The sequence below is a fragment of the Gasterosteus aculeatus genome, chromosome 5, assembly GCF_964276395.1.
Source record: "Gasterosteus aculeatus chromosome 5, fGasAcu3.hap1.1, whole genome shotgun sequence".
In the NCBI taxonomy this organism is placed as follows: Eukaryota; Metazoa; Chordata; class Actinopteri; order Perciformes; family Gasterosteidae; genus Gasterosteus; species Gasterosteus aculeatus.
The window spans coordinates 10,573,608-10,594,165 of NC_135692.1; the positions used below are offsets into that span (position 1 = coordinate 10,573,608).

Genomic DNA, 20,558 nt, shown 5'->3' on the forward strand with positions numbered 1-20,558 from the left:
ACAAAGATTAAATTACCTTATAGAATGAAAAGAATCCACTACAAAAATACGACTCTTTTCTGTCACTTTCACACAGCTCAGAGCTCCTTACGTTAGTGAAGCGCAACTATTTCACAGCATTTGCTGAACATTCATGAAACCAAAGATGGTCTCCATCAAGAGAGTACGTGGACAAAAGCCAGCGCATCACCGAATAGTTCCTTAGTCACTTTATGCAGATGTTTAAAAGCCAGCGATGGTACAATCGATCAATTGACTCTATTATAAATATGCTAAAGCCAGGAGACTGTTAGCTTAGCATAATGACTAGAGATGAAGGAAAGTGAGCCTGGTTCCAAAGGCAAAATAAAAAAACTGCAACACGTCCTTTACAATCAAAAGTAATTTACATTCAGGGGACTCCTCCCAGGGCTGCTTTTCTCTTCCGACTGTATGGACACACAGGATGGAGTCAGAGGTCAGAGGTCAGAGGTCAGAGACGCCTTGTCTCAGGAGTTTCTCCTCCTTTGTGTCTTTTAGAAAGATGTGCAGGTGTCTGTGTTAACCAACTGCTGAACTCTCCTCATTAATCACACGGAAAGCAGAGGAACCAGGGGGAGCTGTCCTACATCCCATCGACACACACACACACACCTTAAAATAACTGGGACCATCTTAAATAACACTATGTATGTGTGCATGTTAATGAACCCGGAGGATATGCAGCATTATTCAGGCTTAATCCGACTTTATGTGATGACAGCCACGTATGGAGGGCAAATATTACGCCAGCTGGTGTTCAGAGCGTCCTGCTGACCAGTCACATGATCCGGTCTAATGCGAGCTGATTTTACTCATATTTAAAACATTGAGACTGCATGAGCACATGTTCAGCACGACCAATCAGTGTTGCAGTGTTACATAATCAGAAACGTGTGTTGCATATCTCCATCAACTCCAAATTTGGTGATTTCAGGTGTAAGAATCTAAAATCCTGAAATCCAAGCTAAGCGGCAAATATGCAGAAGCCAAAAAAGGGCCGTTGTGTTGTAATTTTGGGGGTTTCTTCGTCATTAAAGGTATGTTGCACAAGGGGGAGGGAGAAAGCGAGGCGAGTTCCAGTAAGACACCAGAATGTAAAACAAAGAAACCAGTCGAGAGCGATGAACCAGTGCTGAAATAGTATTTTTATTAAATACTTTTAAGATCCAATTTTGAAGAATAACAAAGCTATGATGAAGACCAACTAACACTCAGACAAACACTTGATAGTCGTCAATTCATGGTTGTATTTCATTGTACATCATGATCATGCAAAAAAACTCCAGCATCCACGTGAAGGCCGGGGGAGAAAGCGCAGCCCAATAATATATCATTACAACGCAGGGAAAACGCTAACATCGAGGGCCTCATACCAAGCTACGGCTCCTGAATCCTTTTTTTAAAAATTTTGCGTTTTTTTTCTTCTAATATTTTTCATGTCACCTATTCAACATTCTGGATGGAGGATATTCTTATTTCAAAAGATGCAAATATCATATATTAACACTAGGCTCCATCCTTATTCAGGTAGGTACATGGTAGAAATGTGTAACTGAAACATGCATATAACTAGGTCTCCCGCTGTGGTTCAGTGGAGAAGAACCTGCACGCCCACAACCAACGTTTTCTCTGGCTTCCATCACTCCTCTCAACTGAGCAGGCACCATCCATAACCACCCTGGTTACGTCACATCGGTAAAGAATTTAGTCCGGATCAATGGATCAATCTGTAATTTGTGTTGTCTTTACCTCCTCCCTCTTCTTTTTTTTAATTTCTTTTTTTTCCCTGTTAAATGTGCACAAGGGGAGAGTGCAGAACTCCAGCTTGGCAGATCGGCTAAAGTTACCAAACGACAGGTGAACAAAGACGGCGACGACGGGGAGAAAAAAAAAAACCTCAAACCAGTAACACGGTCGAACAGAGAAACGACAGCGAGACGCACAAACAAACATCTCAAGAGCAGGGACAGGTTGGTACGCGCGGACGGGGGTATCAGAGTGAGGGCGAGAGAGAGAGATACGGCTGTTGCGAATGGATGGAGACAGTTAAGCAGCGCAGCAAGGGGAGGGGGGGGGCACCTCGGTCACACAGCAGTGGTGCGGATATGTCACAAAGCAGAAACACACCACCAGGCGTGTGTGTGTTGTGTGTGTGTGTGCATATGATATAAAGAGACGGCTCACAGCATTGAGGGAATCAGGAATTCAGAACACTACGATGAAGCTTTCCGTGTTTAAATCTTTTTAAGCGAAAGGGGCACAACTATTTCACTCCCGTTGTTTTTTTTGTTTTTTTAATCCCCGTCTCTTAAAAAAAAAAAACAGTCTTACGGCCACGGGAAGAAATGTAGTCGCCCACACGAGTGATTATCACGTTAGTCGGAAATGGTCGGAGGGCTACCAATATTTTAAGGAAGTACTTTAAGGAGTTGAATTAAAGTAAAACAAAAATTCCTAAACTAGATCTGGGTCGCAGAGGTCATGTGGTGGTTCCCAGATGCACAGGATGAGTGTCTCTTAGATACATGTACATATATTACACTTTTCTACATATATCTATACATACACTGTTTTCACACAGTGATCAGAAACAAACCAGGCCCTTGCGGAAAGCAGAGAAAAGGAGGGGGAGGGTTAAACGAGGGAATGGTTTAAGAGGGAGAAAAAAGGAGCGAGGGTGGGGAGGGTTGAATGAGGGCGAGGGGGCGGGATAACATGCAAAACGCAAACTCCTTTCCCGCCCCTCTCTCTCCCTCCACTGCATACAGACGACACAACGTGCTAACACGTTAGCTTTAAACTTGCACAATTAAATCCCTCTTTTTTTCACTTTTTTTTTTTCCAACTTAGCTGCTTTAAAAAAAACGAGAAGAAAAAAAAAAAGAGCCTTGACTACAGGATCAGTCCGACCGACAAAATTAAAAACTATAAAAGGCTCCGGTTGTTCACAGGAACGCAAAAGGAACAGGACGTTAAAACACAACAGAAACACGTAACCTCAAATAAAAACACTCCCCAACAACACGATTTTCCATTCGGTCGGAAAACAAGCACACAAACGAAAACACATAAAAAGCCTAAAGTTCTACACTTTGGTGCTTCATGTTTTTGATATCAAGTTTTTCTCGCCATCAAGTACTCTGACTGAGCGGACTCCATTATCGGGGGAATCTCCCGACATCTTTACGTCAGTGTCGGGCAACGAGCACAACACTTCCTACCCGGTAACCTAGAATTGCCAACGAATGTGTCCAAAATCTCAGCCGCTAACCTCACGCTCCCTTCTGTTCCTCCCTTATTAGATAGTAAATATAAATGCTTGGTTGGGTTTTGGTGGTTTCTGGTACATCTAGTCATAATTTACACAGCATATTCATAACTCATACTCATAAACTGTCACAAGTTCAACTGTAAATCCTCTCCTCACGCAGGACGTCTCATGTCGCGCGGGCAGATAAAAGGTGGCCGCCATGGGGAGGGATAGAGGGCAAAGACTCGCCCTCCAATCAGGCGCCAGATGCATGCATCATCCCATGGGGGCGGTGTCTTGTGTTCAGCCGGCCCCCAGCGGGTCAAAGGGGGGACAGGATTGGTTGGTATCGTGGAGAGGGATGCGATCTTGCCCGGCCGGGCTCCTGGCACAAGCCACTCCACGCAAAGGACGTGCCTCTTAAACACGCTCGCTGAAAAAAACTGCCCCCCAAAACACACACTCCAGTAGACTGGAGGCTCAGGACCACTGGGGTGGGGGGGGGGAGAAGGAGGGGGACATGAAAGTCAATTATGGGTACGGTAAGAAACAAGGAAATCTGAAAATATTTACCATAAATTGAATGATGAGGTACATTGTTACAGTGGAGCTTTAACACAAATGAGGAATATTTAAAGGGGAGGGGGGGCAAAGTGTTTCCCCCCATAGGGGCTTTATAGTGCGTGCGAGAGGCGTACCTGATCACTGTAGTGGTGCAGCGGGAGCTCCGGAGCAGTGGAAGTGGACGTTGAGCCACTTGCCGTCGCGGCGATGCCACACCCTGGTCTCCTCCGATTGGCTGGAGCGTGGGCGGCCCGTGGTGTCCACAAACTGCGTGAGGCGGATGTAGGCGATGCACGCGGCCTCCTCGCCGATCAGGTGCACGTGGGGGTTGAGCAGGGTGGTGTGCACCGGCTTGATGTTCTTGCTTAGCACTGGGTTAAATAAAGAGAGACGCCAGCTAAGTTATCGCTGCTTCTTCTCTTCCCGTTCACATGATAATCAAATTATTATAATGACACGTAATAGCCATTCAAACGCATCAACTGTCCTCAAAAAGTCAAATTAATTTCAGTTTACTATGTGATTATTATATTATTTCTTCCAGAAATATTACTAGTAACAGAATTTAAATCGTAAAGGTTTACTTTATGCCAAGAATAAATTAAGAATCTTGTTCTTCAGACAAAAACAAACAATCTTATCCCAAAGTCACATTGGCTTCAACGACCTACGAGCGACAGATGGAAGAATAAACGTGCTCGCCATTTACCCGCAAACAGATTACATCCTCCTGATCCTCTGAGCTCACATTGTGTGCGTGTGTGTGTGTGTGTGTGTGTGTGCGTGCACGCGAGGATACTCACAGTTTTCAAAGTAAAACTTGTGAAAGTCCATGCCCTCCACCAGGTTCCCAAGGGCCTCGGGTTCAAAAGAGGTGAGTCCGGGATCACAAATCCTCCTGAGACAGAAACGGGGAGGACGCAGGAGCGCGTGAGAAGACGTTTGAGACAAGAAAAAAACAACAAAAGGCGTCCCTGTCCTCCGCGGCGGTGCTCACGTGTAGGCGTCGAAGTCTCCGTTGTTGATGGCTTCGATCAGCTGCTCCGTTATCTTGATGATCTCCTGCTTACGAGCTGCGGAGAGAAGAAGAGCGAGAGACGCCGGTGGTGAGACGGCCGGGAGGCGGGACAACAATCAACTCCGTGGACGACATTTTCCACCCCCCCCATCCGTCGCCGCCGGGCTCGTGGCTTCCCGCTCCAGCTCCCCTTTGACCTCGTCACTCAGCCCCTGGCAGCTCACCGAAAGCGGCGGCGTGACCTCGGCGCCGTCTGCCGCTCCGCACCTTATGCGCGGCGCGGGAGGTTACTAAACGCTGCGCTCTGCCACCCGGGCAAAAGGCAGGTTTGCTCAGAGACGAGTCCAGAAAGAAGATGAGTAAACTTAAACTGATATTCCGTGTTTACTTTTTCAGTGAATAACGTTCACAGAATTCCTCTCTGAACAAAATGGTGGTCGGGCAAATCTTACTTGAATTTGATGCTGTAACTTTTCACAAACAATTTAAAACATCAATAGAACTATTGAGTCTACTGAAAATCTATTATTTTTCTCCTCGTCACCATATCGCACCGAAAAAAGACCACAGACAAAAATGAAGTGATCCTAGCGAGCATTTTTCCACAGAGCTCCCTCTTCAGTTTAACCTTTTTTACGAACGATGGCCCTGTAGATTATTTTTGACCCGATCCTAAATAAAACGTCCCGCTGCCTTAAGCACCAAATGTGTATCAATCCACGGCTAAAAATAGTCCACAACAAATCTGCTTTCCACTATGCTTTCTGGGGCCAGCTGCACATTGCTATTGAACAACACTAATTCTTAGTCGTTCGACCAAGTGATTGCCCTTATTTCTTTCATTTCCTTCTATCCCTGCAGTTTATATAAAACTAACTCTTTTAAGACCGGAACATGTATCAAAAGCCGCGGCTTTGATCCGATGCATGTGGAGTCTCCCGCCTCCCTTTTCAAGTCTTAAAACAGGAGAAAATGAACCAAAAACAAGATAAATCCTTTGGCACCCATAAACGACTTGTTCCCGTGGGTAAAATCTAAAGGCCTGCTGCTCCGACTTCCACTTGACAAACGCAAAAGACGAGGACAGGCGAGGACAGGGGACAGCTTCGGGGAGGTTGGTCAGCACCGTGTTCTTACTCTTAGTGTAGCCTATGGCCGCGGCGGCGTTGCTCCCTAGCGGAGCGGCGGGCGCGGAGCACTGCGAGAACTCGGAGTCGGGGCAGGAGCTGTTGCCCGTGGTGTTCCATGCCATGCGCTTTACGTCATGCGGTGGAACTGAAACACACAACGGATGGTAAACAAACACGGGACAAAATGGGGGGCCGATGACATGTCACATCATCCACACGCAGACAGACACACACACACACACACACACACATCGTGCAGTAGGAATGTGTGTCAGATGTGCACTAGAGACAAAGTGGACGTGGGTTAGTGTTGGTTCATGACAGACATGCAGCCGGGTAACGCGGGGACAGGATGGCAGCTGGCAGCGAGGTCAGCGCGGCTCGTGATTCATTCAACCGCCGGCTCGCGCTCTTCACGCCACGCTGACGAGGGCTGGGCGACGACGAGCAAGGCGGAGGGGAGGAATGACGGAGGAGAGGAGGAGAGAGCCGACGCCGTCCCTTTAGTGCAGGTGTGTCTGAGGAGTCGGGGGAGGAGAGAGGGGCGAGATAACGGCCGTGTGCCAGAGAGAGAGAGAGATGGAGGATGAACGAGAGGACGGAGCATCAGAGCGGGGAGAAGCATGGAGGCGGAGGAAGTGGAACTCGACGCCCCGCGGCGCGCCTGTTTAAAGTCAAGTCAGAGCGCCTGAAGGGGCCCGTCAAGGACACACAGCCGCGAGGTAAGCGAGGCCCCCTCCAGCTGGAGCTGTCACATTAGGAGGACGAGGGGATAGAATGCAGTGATCACCAAAAACACACACACACACACACTCACACACTCACACATTTCAGGGTTCCCACAGTGGCCCTGATGAAAGATTCAAGATGTTATTTTTATTCTTTTTGTGAGCATAATTAGGTCAAAGTTGCTCTCAGAGCAATAAACTTGTTCGAGCACAGTGGAGTTTAGTCCACCTATGAAATTAAAATAAAAAATTCACCTAAAAAGGTTTAAGGCTCATTTTACGGTTTGGTTTCCTTATTGGTAGATGGCCTCAAGTTCACGCTGTGAATTGGTCGCATGTAAAAAGGTAAATAAAGCTGTCGGATACAACGTCAGACGGGAATTCTGACGAGGAAATGTTTTCACCCGGCTTTTGAGTACTGGAAAAACCCAGACTTGAGACTGCCAAATCCTCACAAGGTGAAATCTCCCCGGATGAGTTATCGATGTGCAGAGAATGGAACCCTGAGCTTTGCAACTCGTGTTTCTTCAGACTGGTTTTCATTGCTCCTTCAGCTTGTTATTACCAATTGTAATGATGTGCAAACCCACAGAATTAAACCGGACCCACCTTATAAAAAAACGTCTAATATCTAATCAATATCCAATTCTGTGACGTGCTCCAAATTCCCCTCCTGAAGTGTGGGAGTCGTTGACCTTTAACAAACATAGAAATCAACGATACTCCACAAAATCCCAAACCAGTGGGAACCCTCAAAAAACAGCTTGGTGGATCAGCGTGAGGAGGCTCAAAGATGTGAGATTGGCACTGAGGGAGTGTGTGTGTGGGAGAGGATTGGGGGGTTTTGGGGGTGAGGGAGGGAGGGGGATTGGGGTGGGGGGGTTAGGTCTTTGCCAGTGGCAAACCGTAAAGCTTCTGGTTGCCATGGATAAACTTACTGGCAGGTGAGCTTTGAGGTGAGGGCAGAAGTGGGGGCATCTCCTCTGTGGCGCTGCTCATACTCAGCACCGAACTGTCCGCTAGAACACACACACACACACACACACACACACACACACACAAAACGCAGCCAGACGCACACAATAAAATACATTCATATACACAAACACACACCAGGCAGACAGTCAAGAGCGTATCAAGAGACTTGTTGTATCTCAGCACACCTGCCAGTCACTACACACACTACTGGATGGGAGAGAGAGAGAGAGAGAGAGAGGATAAGAACAGAAAAAGGGACTCAAACACTCGTTCCTACCTTTCATTTCCTCCTCGTCGTTGGTGGTGTTGCTCTCCGTTGATCCCTGTGGAGGCGAAAAAGAGAAGGAGACCGAAATTAAGAAAGAGTCGCCTCCGAGCTCCACCGCCCGCCCCCCACCCCCCCCTCCGAGACCGGAGCGGCTGGACGGAGACGCACGTCTCACCTTGACTCCGTCAGGAGGGTTGTGGACCACCGTGCTCTGGGATTCCTGCGGGGAGGGACGCGACAGTTAGTCCAGCGCGTCAGGACCCGGAACCAGTGCTTCTCAACTGGGTTCAGACTCTCATTCAGAGCACTTTGTTGGAGCTCAAAGAACACCGAAGCCTCGGCCCTGGACATGACTAACGCGACCATCGAGGGACCTTCATTATCAATTAATACACGTCATTATTCAGTCATTTTAACGTAGGCCGGTTTACAAGATGTCACAGAAAAAGGTTAAACACGCTCCTTGTAAAGGCCAAAGTTGGCATGTTTAAATTGATCTTTAGTCTGAATCCACAATATGTTGATGGATCAGTGCATCTTCACCTTCTCTTGATTTGAGCTTAATTGTAATAATACTATGTCTTACAGGCTTCTTAAGCTTTGTAAATTAGGTTATAAAAATCAAATGAAAAGCTTAGTTTCTGTTAATTTAGGGCTGCATCTAACCATTGATTTGTCCGCTAATATTAGTCATGATTTAAATGACCCCTTTGGTCAAAAAAATGTCCCACTCCCTCACATATCATGTCTATTTTATAAAAAGAGACCGGTATTAAAAAAACAGATCTTTGCATTGAACATCAACGATTAGTTTCTGCATACATTTGCACTTAAGATAAACGTCAACTCTGCAATAACCCAATTATTACGATATGGATTCCCATCATATAACCCGGGCCTACCGGTGGCCTACTTTGGGGTCCCACACCACCAGTTGAGAAGCACCACTGGAACACAACAGACTTGTGTATAATGTATCCAAACTGGTGATATGCAACGCATGCTGCTGAAGCGATGACAACATGCCGGTGCCGGATGAGAGCGTAATGAAAGTGTGGTTGTCAACGGGAGCGGTAACCGTGGCGAGGTAAACAGGTTGGAGTGAGAGACGGTGGGTGAACGTCCGGTGAGAGATGGCTGCGAGCCGCTGTTGACTTTGGTGGGAAAGTTCAGGGATAGCCGGTTAAGCGCGGGGATAAGCGAATACCACAGAGGCCATCTCAGGATAAGAATAGATTACACTCAGATGTCGGGACCGTCCTCCGTGCTGCCACTTGAGAGGCACATCGACATGTAAGGATCATGCTCCTCAGGAAGCTAAACGGGTGCACATGTGCAGCCCGAGATTCAAACGAGCCGCGTGCATTTTTAATCATTTGCAAAAAAGGTCCATATAGCTACAATTTAGGAACACATGTGCACCCTGGGGAGAGGGGTGGAGGGGGGGGGCAGAGGATGTCACGGTGCAACATCTCCTTTGTGGTACATGAGGGATGCCAAGCAGCTACTATGACGATGGAGGGTGAGGCACATGGGCTACTAAGCAACTACTGGTGGGGGTTAAGAGGCAGGAACCAACACTGCGGCGGCCTACTGTACCATCTGGGCGTTGTTCGCCATGTTGGTGTCTTTCAGGGCATTGATGGCGCTCACTATACTGTTCTTACTGTTGTTGGTGGAAGGCTGGGACGTGAACACACACACACACACACACACACACACACGTAGATGCATTAGGGTTGGACGCCTTTTGGTGAAGGGGGGTTAATGTTGGCCGAGGCTCCGAGGCTGGTGAGGGCGGAACGGGGTAAAAGAGGGTGAGTGCCACAGAATGGCCTCTAGATCATCCTTTTAACTGCCTCACTAACTCTCTATGCCTCCGCCACTTAACTGTACAGAGAGACCCCTGGGGCGCGGGGGGGCGGGGGGGAGTGGAAGAACAGGGAAGGGAGAGGCTTAATAGCAGCAGAGAATGACGGAAACTGCTCAGAACAGCAGAGTAGCAAACCTCGGATTTAGACGAAAGGTGAATGAAGTCAAACCAACGTTAACGGATTATTATACACAAGGTTGTGACGGAAATTGGAGAGAAAAACTGTTGGACAGAGTTTCTCAAACTTGGATGACAGGAATTCTGGGATACAACCAACAAGCAGAAAGGGTGAGAAACCCTGCGGTGTCCTCCAACCCGCTGGAGAAACACGAAAAAAATTAAAACACACACGTCTAATTAAAACGAAGGAAAAACTAATATGAAGTTAATATGAAAAATATATTTCTCAACATAATACAAGGAAGACAATGCATGATTAAGAAGGAAGAACACAAGGAGAAAAGGGCAGAGGGTGGGTGGTGGGGGGGTCAGGGGCCAACAGGACAACCTTACCTTTGCAGAATCAGACTTCTTGTTCAGCAAACTTTTGCATGCTGTGAATAAGAGAAGGAGAAAGGACAGAAAGGAAGGACAACGGGTACAAATTTTACTGATGTCAACAGCGTCCGTGCCGATTAGTTTGCCTCTCCAAGTCATGAGCAAAGACCCGGCGCTACGACGGGTCATATCGGTCATACCCATATAGTAGAGCTTTTAAGCCAGAGGAAGTCCACGTGTTCCCAAAGAATAACATGCATTTAATGGATTTCTTGCCCCCGATCCACCCCCCCTCTCCTCATGGCTGTACAAGCTGCTACACTCTGCAAAAGCCATTCTCATCATAATCCATTCATTGGCATCTAGGGAAAAAAAAAAAAGTAACCTGAGAGCAAAGTAAACTTCCTAAATCCATTTCCTGTCTGTCAGACCCCCGGTAGATCTAAAGAGAGAGTGATGGTCTGGCTCAAAGTGACTGACGGCGATGAGCCGGGTTAATGTAAATCATCGATTTCCTTTAAGGGCCACAGTCACGTCTCCTCTCGGTCTAAAGCGCCCAGCTGTCGGCTGCTTCCCTTTTCTCCTTTTGACACACACGCTAAACAAAAAAAAAAAAAAAAAAAAAAAGTCTTGTTGTTCTTACCTTCCAAAAAGAAATGGGGGGGGCGGAAAGATGGGGGAGAAGGGGGAGGGTTGAAAGAGAGGTCTTAGTATTTCAATACAAGAGAGGGGAGAACAGGGCCACAGCATGTGACAACTCGTGCTCTTTAATCTGGGCTGTTCGATACACAGTGTCTATCTTGGCCTGGTCATGCAGCATTCAAGGACAAATGAATACCATATATATATATATATATATTATAACAAAAATAAATATTTTCATTACTTTTCTAGGTAAAAGAGTCAATTGCTTGTTAATACGACTAAATCAGCCATCAAAGGAGCCGATCGTGACAGCGATGGAGCACCACGTTCACATGCTCTCCTAAATCCCCCCCATCGCTTTCTCCCCAAGAGAATCATCACCAATTTCACATGACATGACGGGTAAAGTCAAGATGACCCCGAGCGGCAGGAGTGCACCACTAAAGGGCACAGACCGGCTTGATGAGGACGGATTAGAGAGCATCTGAAGTTTGGTCTCCGGTTCTAACCACATTTTAACCGCTGACTAGAAACCTACGGAACTGTTGCACATTTCTGTCACATACATGCTGTGGAGTCACTACAAAAAGGGAACAAACTAGAAACAAGTAAAATACAATTTCACAGCATTGAGCGACATCAGAAGAATCAACAGCCCCCCTTCGTAAACACCACCGGGTTGGACGATTAAAAAAAAAAAAAGGAGAGCCGAGGAGTCCGATCAGGAACGATGACGTCACACACGAGATTCGCAAAGACTTACAGAACCGTCAACGTGGTCCGGTTCCTGTGAGGAGGCCCTGCAGGAGGGCTCTAGCCGAGAGAATCAAACCACCACAAACAGCCTGATCCTCAGCGCACCAGTCACACATCTCCCCTTTCGCCCTTTGACCTACACACAGATGCTAGTGACCTAAGGAGATATTTACGTACACTGTAGAGCAGACAAGATTTTCCCGTGTGAAAAGAAACACCCAGAATCCAGTCTGCTCCACACTGTCTGTTTCTAAAGTTCTCAATCCATGGAGCCACCATCGGAATCGCCGACCTTCACCGCCCGCGCCCACCCGGCAGATGGAGAGCCACGCCCTGACTTTAGCACCTTCAAAGACGGAAAACCCCTCCTTCCATTGGCAGAGAGGTCGCCAGGTGTTTGACAAGCGTTGGGGCCTTTGAAAGTACTAAAACAGTCCTCAGGGCGATGAGACGAGACTCGGGGTGCCTTTTACCTTTCTGTGGTCATCGGGAGGGCTGCACATCGGCGACGGGTTCAACAGTTGGCTCAGCACCCCCATCCTCCGCCTCAGTCTAAATCTCTCCCCCAGCTCCTCAACATCTGCCTCTCCCCTCCCCGCCCCACCCCACCAGACCCAGGTGCGACGATGGCAGCACGCCAACCCAGCTCTTGCCGGCCCCCTGCAGTGTCAGTTCCCTGCCCCAGAAATACATGCCCCTCCTCATCCCCTGCCCCAGTCGGCCCTGTGCTCGGCCGGGTGGGGGGGGAGCACAGGGGTGTATGGGATCAGCTGGAAGTCGGGATGAGCTCGCTGGAGGTGATAACTAATTTGTGAGATGAAATGGGGGTTACCAGGTCGATGCTTAGTGGTGCTGAGGTGTAAATGTAAAAAAAGGCACTTTGGAGTGCAGCTTGAACTCAATCGATTAGCATTAAGTGATGCTGATGTGCATGATTGTGACATCTTGGCACGACAGCAAAGACAATAGACTGACAATCTGCATGACCTTAAATGAACAGAAATGTGTGAGTTTGCGTCCATGTACGTGTTTGTGTGAGAATATCAACGAAGATGCTGGCAGAGGCTGCATGCAGGGGTTTATGGGTGATAATGGGGTCCCACCCCGTCCTATGAACCGGGGAAGTAAGCTGTGTGTGGAGAGGAAGTGGACGGGCGTGTCTCTGGGACGTACCTTCCTGAGCCAGTGAGGCCGTGGAGGAGGCGGCAGCAGCAGAGTTGGTATGCTGCCGGCCCACTATTGGACAGAAACGCTACAGTTGGGAGGGGCTGCACAGATTAGGTAGCTCTCGATCTCACGCTGTTCGAAACGTGGGCCTAGAAGGCCACAGGGTGTGCTGGCTGCAGCCCAGACACATCACAAGGTTTGATCGAACGGGGCTACGGCGAAGACGTGCACCCCCGTGGTCTCCTAGGCCCAGGGTTGAAATCATTAGCCATCGACTGGCCAATCGCTTAGAGGATGAGAACAAAGCTTTGGCGAAAAACACTGAATCGTAGCAGTCACCTTGCCCCCAACATAAAAATCTCTTAAAAGTCTAGGCTTCCCTCTCAAAACATTCAAAAGCTCCACAGGCAGCAGAGGGAGACACACACACACACACACACACACACACACACACACACAGGGAGAGATAGATTAGCATGAACATTACTGGCGCCCACACATAAGCGACACAATATCACATATTAAACTGTTGACAGATAAAGATGAAATGCACTCATTATAGTCTTCCGTTATTCTACCATAATCTCAAGGAACGTTCAAATCCTTAACGTTGAAAGAAAGAAAACTCCTGTGCACACACAGAAACATTATTATTTTGAGAATGAGTGGGCGAGTGTGTGTGTGTGTGTGTGTGAGAGGGTTAAAAGAGGTGCAGAGGACTCTATCCATTCTGCTTCCGCCTCTCGCGCTGCATGTGCTGCGTGGGAGGCTGAGGGCGAAGGGCACACCCACCTGAGAAGTTTCTGGACACCAGCATGGTGGTGAGAATGGCTCCCTGGAGGAGGAGGAGGAGAGAGAAGTGAGGGAGGCATAATGAGCGCAAGGAGTATTTTCCTTATTGAACGGGATTTCATTTCTTCACTGCTCTGTCTTCATCTCTCATGGAGCGGTAATGTTCTTATCTCTTCATCAGAGTGCGGTTCTTTGACAGCCACATCCAGTCAAACGGTATCCAATTATCGCAAAGCGCTTGACGTATTGTGTTATTGGTGAGATGCTTCGTTAACTCCAAGTGTTCACATCTCCAAGTCCCATTAAATATTCTTCCGTGCGAAGTAATTGAAAGTGATTTGATAAATCACTTTGCACGAATGCAACTGACAGAAAGTAGGGTCTGGTATTCTTTCAATGATGCTACAGATACATTAACACGTTGCTTCAGGCATCCTAAAGCAAGATTTTACATTCGGAAGTACAAATACATGTTCTACAAAAAAGCAAACAAGAACCTTCTGATTATATTTAACTTGAATTTGACTGAAATTGAGATCTAAAAAATAAAAAAAACTGATCCGACAAGCGTCACGCCGGATTTAAGCACTCAACAGGTTTTGTTACTTAACGCTAGGATATCAAAAAGCCCCATTAGTCGGGAGACACATTTTCAAAAAGGGAACGTTGAATAAAATAACGAGACATACAGGCGGAGCGGCAAACGCTTCGCGGCTTCTGGGAACAAAAAGGTGGCAGTACCTTGAGTTTTCGACGCGCGTTGAACTTGCGGAGACACTCGACAGTTTCCTGCCTGTGCATCATGGATGCCACTGTAGAACGGTGCTGCAGGAGGGGACACACACACACACACACACACACACAGTTAAACACATAAACGGTTTGTGTGGATGTGTTTGCACTGAACAATAGTCAATTCAAGGTGTCTTAGGTGTTTACTGGGAATACTTACGCAGACCCAAGGGTGCTTGAGGGCCTGTTCGGCAGTGATTCGCTTGGCCGGGTTAATGGTCAACATCTGGTTGATCAGGTTTTTTGCCTCTGGAGTCACCGTGTCCCACTCAGGTGACGGGAACTGGGGAGAAGGAAGAAAGTCCACGCGACGGTAAGAAACGGAGGAAGTGAAGAAGCGGGATTGGAAACAATGCACTTTTTCGGGACGCACTGGTTAGGAGGCTGCATACTTTTGGCTAATCACCACAACATCTGGGCATCACGTCTCAAGTTAAGCTGTCAAAATGAGGCAGATATGAAAAGAAAAGTGCTGTTTTCGGATCGACATAACTTCAAACCATGTTTTAAGTAAATTCCCTTCAAGTAGGATGTGTAAAACATCCCCAATCTCTCTGGAAACAGAAATGTGACTTTATTATTCAGAGACAGAAGTCTGTCTCTCCTTCTCCCTCCCTCCCTCCCTCAGACACACTCCTCTGCAATGCGTCAGGGAGGACCTGATAGGATCGATACCTCTGGACCAGCCCTCAATTGGACAATATTCTTCATTCAAAAACTGCTTAGCAAAACCCTGCACTGCATCCTTCACAATGCGCCCACACACACACACACACACACACACACACACACACTTACATCGTATGCCCCAGCTTTGATCTGCTGATAGAGTTTGTGTTGATCTTCATCCCAGAAGGGAGGATATCCAACTAACAAGATATAGAGAATAACACCTGACAGAACACAGTGAGAAAAGAGATTATGCTTCATGATACAGTTTGAACTTTTATTCCTTTAGCACATTTGATAGCAAAAAAACTCAATGTGCTTTATATTAAAATGCAAGCAGCAAGGAGTACCACTATACGAAAACAGTGAATGTATCAACAAATGCGTTTTTTCTCCACAAGAGGTTTCCAAAAGTTAACCTCCAGTTCACTTTGATCAACTACTGACATTTAATTCAGTTTTCCCAAAACTCACCGCACGCCCATATGTCCACCGGCTTGCCGTAGGGGTCCTTCCTCAGGACTTCGGGGGAGAGGTAGCCGGGGGTGCCCGCGAAGCCTGCCAGACAAACCGGAGCACACGATGAACTGAGGCCTTTTGCTGCTACGTCAACGGTTCCGATTGCAGAATCAGGTTATGACAGAGTAGAGTCCCAAACAAGTGCTCCTTAATCATTCTGGAGAGTCGGCCGAAACGCCGACAGTTTGCCAAGACACAACGGCCTGGACATCAACTGGACGGCGAGCCTCTCAAGTCATACTCACTGAGAATAGTCGCTGGCCTCCAAGTGGGCGTGTGGACGTTCGGCGGCACAGACCGACTCTATGAACCGCACGCTTACATTTGAAAACCATCGGGCGCTAAATAACGGATGAGCAAGTATTACGGCACATTTGATGCGCGTGTGTGTGTGTGTCACTGTTTATGTTGTCTTACCAAACCAAGCCTGCTGGTCTCCTTGCACTTCGATAGCGAGGCCAAAGTCTGCCAGCTTCACTGCAGCTCCCTTCATCTTACTGGCCAACAACAGGTTCTCAGGCTGAGAGAGACGGGCACACACACACACACACACACACACACACACACACACACACGGTGAAGCAGAATGTATGACAAGGGATCAAGACAGTGAGAGACGGGTAGTGAAGGGCCATCTCGAGCAAAGCTCTTAGAAATATGTGCATTTGATGTATTCGACACAGCTCGTGTGGGGGTGGGGGGGAAGGTGTTAGAAGGCGATGGAAAGACGGAGGATGCAGCGAGAGGACGAGTGGTTGTGAATCTCCACATCGCCTTATACGGGCATGTGTTCGTGGCCATGGAAACCACTCGGGGAGTCATTTAGGCAGTGCTGCAGACTGCATGCTAAATGGAAAGTGTACTTAGCCAGTGGCGGTGCGCGTGGCAGCGTTCTAAATGGCCGTTGTTTGGGCAGTGGGACATAAATGGCCACAGCAAAAATCCCACTCAGGATAAAAGGCCAACAAATCAGACGGGCGGCGCTCAGAGTAATCGTGTTATTCTCTGAAACGAAGCGAGCACACACACACACACGACCGAAACCCTCACGTGACACAGCCCTCCATTGAAGTAGTTTTTTTTCCTGTTTGTTTCCACCTTGCCTTGTCTCTGGTTGAAAAGATCCAATTAGAGACACAGGAGGCGTCCTTCCTACCGGGACTTTTTGCACCTCCTTAAAATGGGTAACGGAGGAAACTGGAGGTAGCAGCGATGCTCTCCTCCTCTACTCTTGGCATCTGAGCTCATCAGCAATTTGCGACGCGACAAGCCCCTCCCCCGCTGCTCCACGGGTGGGTGTGATGTCACGCGGGTTGCCCTGGCAACTCTCGAGGTTGGTCTATGCCTTCACCTGCTCTCACATCATACACCCCCATCGCAGCAGGACAAAGTGCGTATGTGCGCGTGCGTTCATCCGCCGTGGAGTCACTATCTTTTGAGAGACACTCGCCTCCACCTGACTTGTGTGCGCAACGCTAACACACGTGCACAAAGACAAACTGGTCACAGACAATCGGACAGATCTGAGAACAGCTTGAGGGTAAAATCGGTCGATGGCATAAAAGAGAGAAGCAGAAATGCAGAGAGATAAGAGATGCGGAGAGAGACGGAGCATCCGAGAGCCATCTGTGTGTTGCCATGGCCACGAGCAGAGGTGCGTGTGTGTGGTTGTCACGGCAACGGGCAGCCACTTACCTTGAGGTCTCTGTGCACAATATCATGCTGGTGGATATGATTGACACTCTCCAAGATCTGACTTATGCAGTGACTACGGAGAGAGGAAAAAGGGAACAAACAGAGGAAGATGAGTTAGTTGCTGGTTTTCATTACACAAAAAAGAAAATGAATAGGCCAACATGGTGTTTGATAAGTGATGCCTCCCATGAGTGGAAAATACTTTTTCACATATTGGATAAATAGCCCAAATCAGGAATTGTATATTTTTTTTAAAGAATTCTAGTCGAATTTGAAAAACTAGAATGATGAACAATACAAGTGTGGCCTAATCTTCATCTGCAACAAAGCAGAAACACACACTTTTGTCAGCTTCAGAAATAAAGCATCAAACTATTCGGTAGAAGAGTTGGTCATTAAAAAAAAGAGCTTTTTAAAGGAAGGCTGTAGAGTTAGAACAAGAACTAAATTGACAGAAAAGGAACCATTCTGATAATTAAATGAACATAATTAATTTTTTTAAATGGAGAAAAACACCAGTGTTCTTTGAGTGTGAGGTTTTGCGAACCTTTCTTGGTTTTCCATTAGTGGATAATGCATCCGTTTAAATGGTGAATATGACAAAGCAATAAAACAAATTTGTGGTTTAATAAATAATGAAAATACCTAACAGCATTACGCTGCCATTCAAATTTGGTAGAGGTTCATCTTAAGATAAAGTGGAAACAATTACCAAACAATCTCTATTACCGTTTCAAAGACTAGGCAGAGCAGTTCAGATAATCAATACTACATGACACGCTCAATGCACTTCTATCCCAGTAGCAATTTTAATAATGGGGGCATCAATTCAGCTGCTACTAATACCATCATTTCTAAATACTGGCTGGTGAGCGTTAGTGGGGCATCGGATCATAGTCACGGTTGGGATCGTATCACAAGTCAGGGTCACAGATCGATCAGCACAACAAAAATAGAACTACAAATAATAACTTGTTGAGATTCCCTGATTGTGTCATTTTTGCTGCCGATACTTTTCAACCACTCTGAAGTCTGTAAACCATGAGAAATCTAAATAGTATCCTTTCAATTTGTTTGAGTAATTTAGTCGTTTTTGATTTCGTAATGAAATAATGATTTTATTTTCATAGATTAAAACCACTCTTTGTCATTAACAGTTTAATGACGTATCACAAGCTGCTCAGTTAGTGTTAAACTATTTGCTGTGAAAACATCTCCTTCCAAAAGCTCAACGTTTTACTCAATTAGATTTTATCAATACCGATTTTCACTAAAGAGAACCGGAACTCATGTAACAGTTCACACAGATGTTGTTGTTAATGCCGTCCGATGCTCTGTGGCGTCGGGCCCCACGATGCCGCTATTTGAGACTCGTGTTCATCCCGGTTTTAGGGAAAAGTTAATGGGTCGAAAGGTCGGGCCCAGCTGTTGATGGCGTGTAGGTTGGCGCGTGGGAGCGCCTTTCCGATGCCCCCCCGTATGTGTGCATTGAAAGGACGAAGACCCTGATCCAATTGTACAAGAGATTTTGTAACTAACAGAACACACAGCTGCGGGGAAACAGGGAACTCTGGGAGGGAGGAAGTATCGAAGAAAAAGGGTCAAAATGTAAATAAAAATAGCGTAAAAAGATATTATTCCAGAAAAGTGAACGGAAAATGTCTTCAAATGGCTTGTTTTATCCAACCAACAGCCAAAGAATCCATAAAATAACAAATCACAAGGCAGCAAAATGTCTTATTTGATAAGCAAGGAAAAGCTTTTTTGGAAAACTGATGAATGTTGTGAAGAATGAATCAACTGTATATTGCTTCAATGTAGAGGCAGGAAGGAGAGCAACGCATGTGGCGAAAGGTAGACAAAGTTTATTTTTGCACTTGACAGGGAGGATGCATTCTTTCTGACAAGAATACAAGCAAACCAATTATGACATCATCACGAGGAACATTACGAAGCAGAGCGCATGTGTGCGTTCAGAGCAGCCACGTACAAGACGGCCCTTACCTGGCATCGGCCTCACTGTAGTACTCCCTGGCTACGATGTCTTCAAACAGCTCCCCTCCCGTCACCCTGGAAATGAGAGACGGAGGAGAGAGAAGAGACAGACACAGGCGGGGAGGCAAGAGAGACGTCTCTTAGCATTCATAAAGCAGCCTCTCGCATGGATGAAATGTCACTGTGTGTGTGTGTGTGTGTGTGTGTGTTCAGAATACACTCACAGGTCAAAGACGAGGTAATGAAAGCCTTCCTCTGAAATGCTGTCGTGGAGTCTGACTGCAAGAGAGAGGCCAGAGGTATGAAATCTGTAATGTCTCAACTGATAAACCATTCCCGAGAACTGGGTCTTAGACTCAAATGCAAACTATTTGGACAGAGGTAGACCAAAGGCAGAGCCGGAGAAAGGAATGTCAACTATGTGACGTAACCCCCCCCCCCCGTCCTCACCGCCGGGATGTGGCGGCACATCTGGCGAGTTAATCAACATAAATCCCTCACACCAGGATCATTGAAACAACCCTCCACAGTTTAAGACTCCCGACCAGTATTTAGTAAACAAATGACATAATACGTGTATAGTTGCTGGTTGCAGCATGGGGGGGGTGGGGGTGGGGGGGTCACTGTGCGTGGCTAAATTCAATAACGATGAGTTCGAGCTCAGCAGATTAGTGAAACAATCTTCTGTGATTTGTGATACAAGCATCACATTTGGTAGAAAGGCCTTTAAGACCTTTTTATTTTTTTAAAGTACACCTGGATTGTGATTGGCTGATGTAATTCTGATTATCTTGGTATCAACTTCTGGGTTTCCGAGTACGAGAAATACAAATCTGCACTGAGAAAGTCCAAATTGAGATATTGGCCAATTAATTACAAAAATGGTGTTGATTAACGCGCTCTGATCAATCCTCGACGGAGATGTAGTCAGTAATACATGCTGCAATGTAAATGTCACAAATTAAAACAAATATGACAAATGATGGCGTCCTCAACTGGATCAGAGTTTGACACGAGGATTGATCCGTACCAAAATCCAAATGAATCGAGTGTGCAAGTGGACGGCTCCGTGTCAGGATTATGAATCGTTCTCATCACAACAGCAAACACACAACTTTGTGCACTCGAGGCCAAAGCGATCTTCCACGAGCAGGTTTGTCCACACTACCCGCCAAATTCGACCTTCTTGGCGCCAGCCCC

General features: G+C 46.9%; 1 protein-coding gene across 15 annotated transcripts in view; it reads right to left on the reverse strand.

Moving 5' to 3' along the window:
• Positions 1–1,148: 1,148 nt before the first annotated feature.
• LOC120819535 (calcium/calmodulin-dependent protein kinase type II subunit gamma) overlaps positions 1,149–20,558 on the reverse strand; it is a 31,092-nt gene continuing 11,682 nt past the window's right edge. The window contains exons 4-23 of one of the 15 annotated variants that reach the window (XM_040177032.2): positions 19,583–19,637; positions 19,368–19,433; positions 17,364–17,436; positions 16,086–16,188; positions 15,624–15,707; positions 15,279–15,373; positions 14,641–14,763; positions 14,430–14,513; positions 13,689–13,731; positions 12,903–12,965; positions 10,344–10,384; positions 9,557–9,640; positions 8,133–8,177; positions 7,967–8,012; positions 7,650–7,730; positions 5,991–6,128; positions 4,833–4,908; positions 4,639–4,733; positions 3,970–4,206; positions 1,149–3,760 (exon numbers count right to left, since the gene is read on the reverse strand). In XM_040177032.2, the coding sequence (XP_040032966.2) occupies positions 3,974–4,206; positions 4,639–4,733; positions 4,833–4,908; positions 5,991–6,128; positions 7,650–7,730; positions 7,967–8,012; positions 8,133–8,177; positions 9,557–9,640; positions 10,344–10,384; positions 12,903–12,965; positions 13,689–13,731; positions 14,430–14,513; positions 14,641–14,763; positions 15,279–15,373; positions 15,624–15,707; positions 16,086–16,188; positions 17,364–17,436; positions 19,368–19,433; positions 19,583–19,637 (1,628 nt within the window). In that variant the 3' untranslated portion in view covers positions 1,149–3,760; positions 3,970–3,973. The remainder of the gene's footprint in view (positions 3,761–3,969; positions 4,207–4,638; positions 4,734–4,832; positions 4,909–5,990; positions 6,129–7,649; positions 7,731–7,966; positions 8,013–8,132; positions 8,178–9,556; positions 9,641–10,343; positions 10,385–12,902; positions 12,966–13,688; positions 13,732–14,429; positions 14,514–14,640; positions 14,764–15,278; positions 15,374–15,623; positions 15,708–16,085; positions 16,189–17,363; positions 17,437–19,367; positions 19,434–19,582; positions 19,638–20,558) is intronic. The other 14 variants (XM_078103337.1, XM_078103339.1, XM_078103338.1 and 11 more) reach the window with 14 other exon arrangements.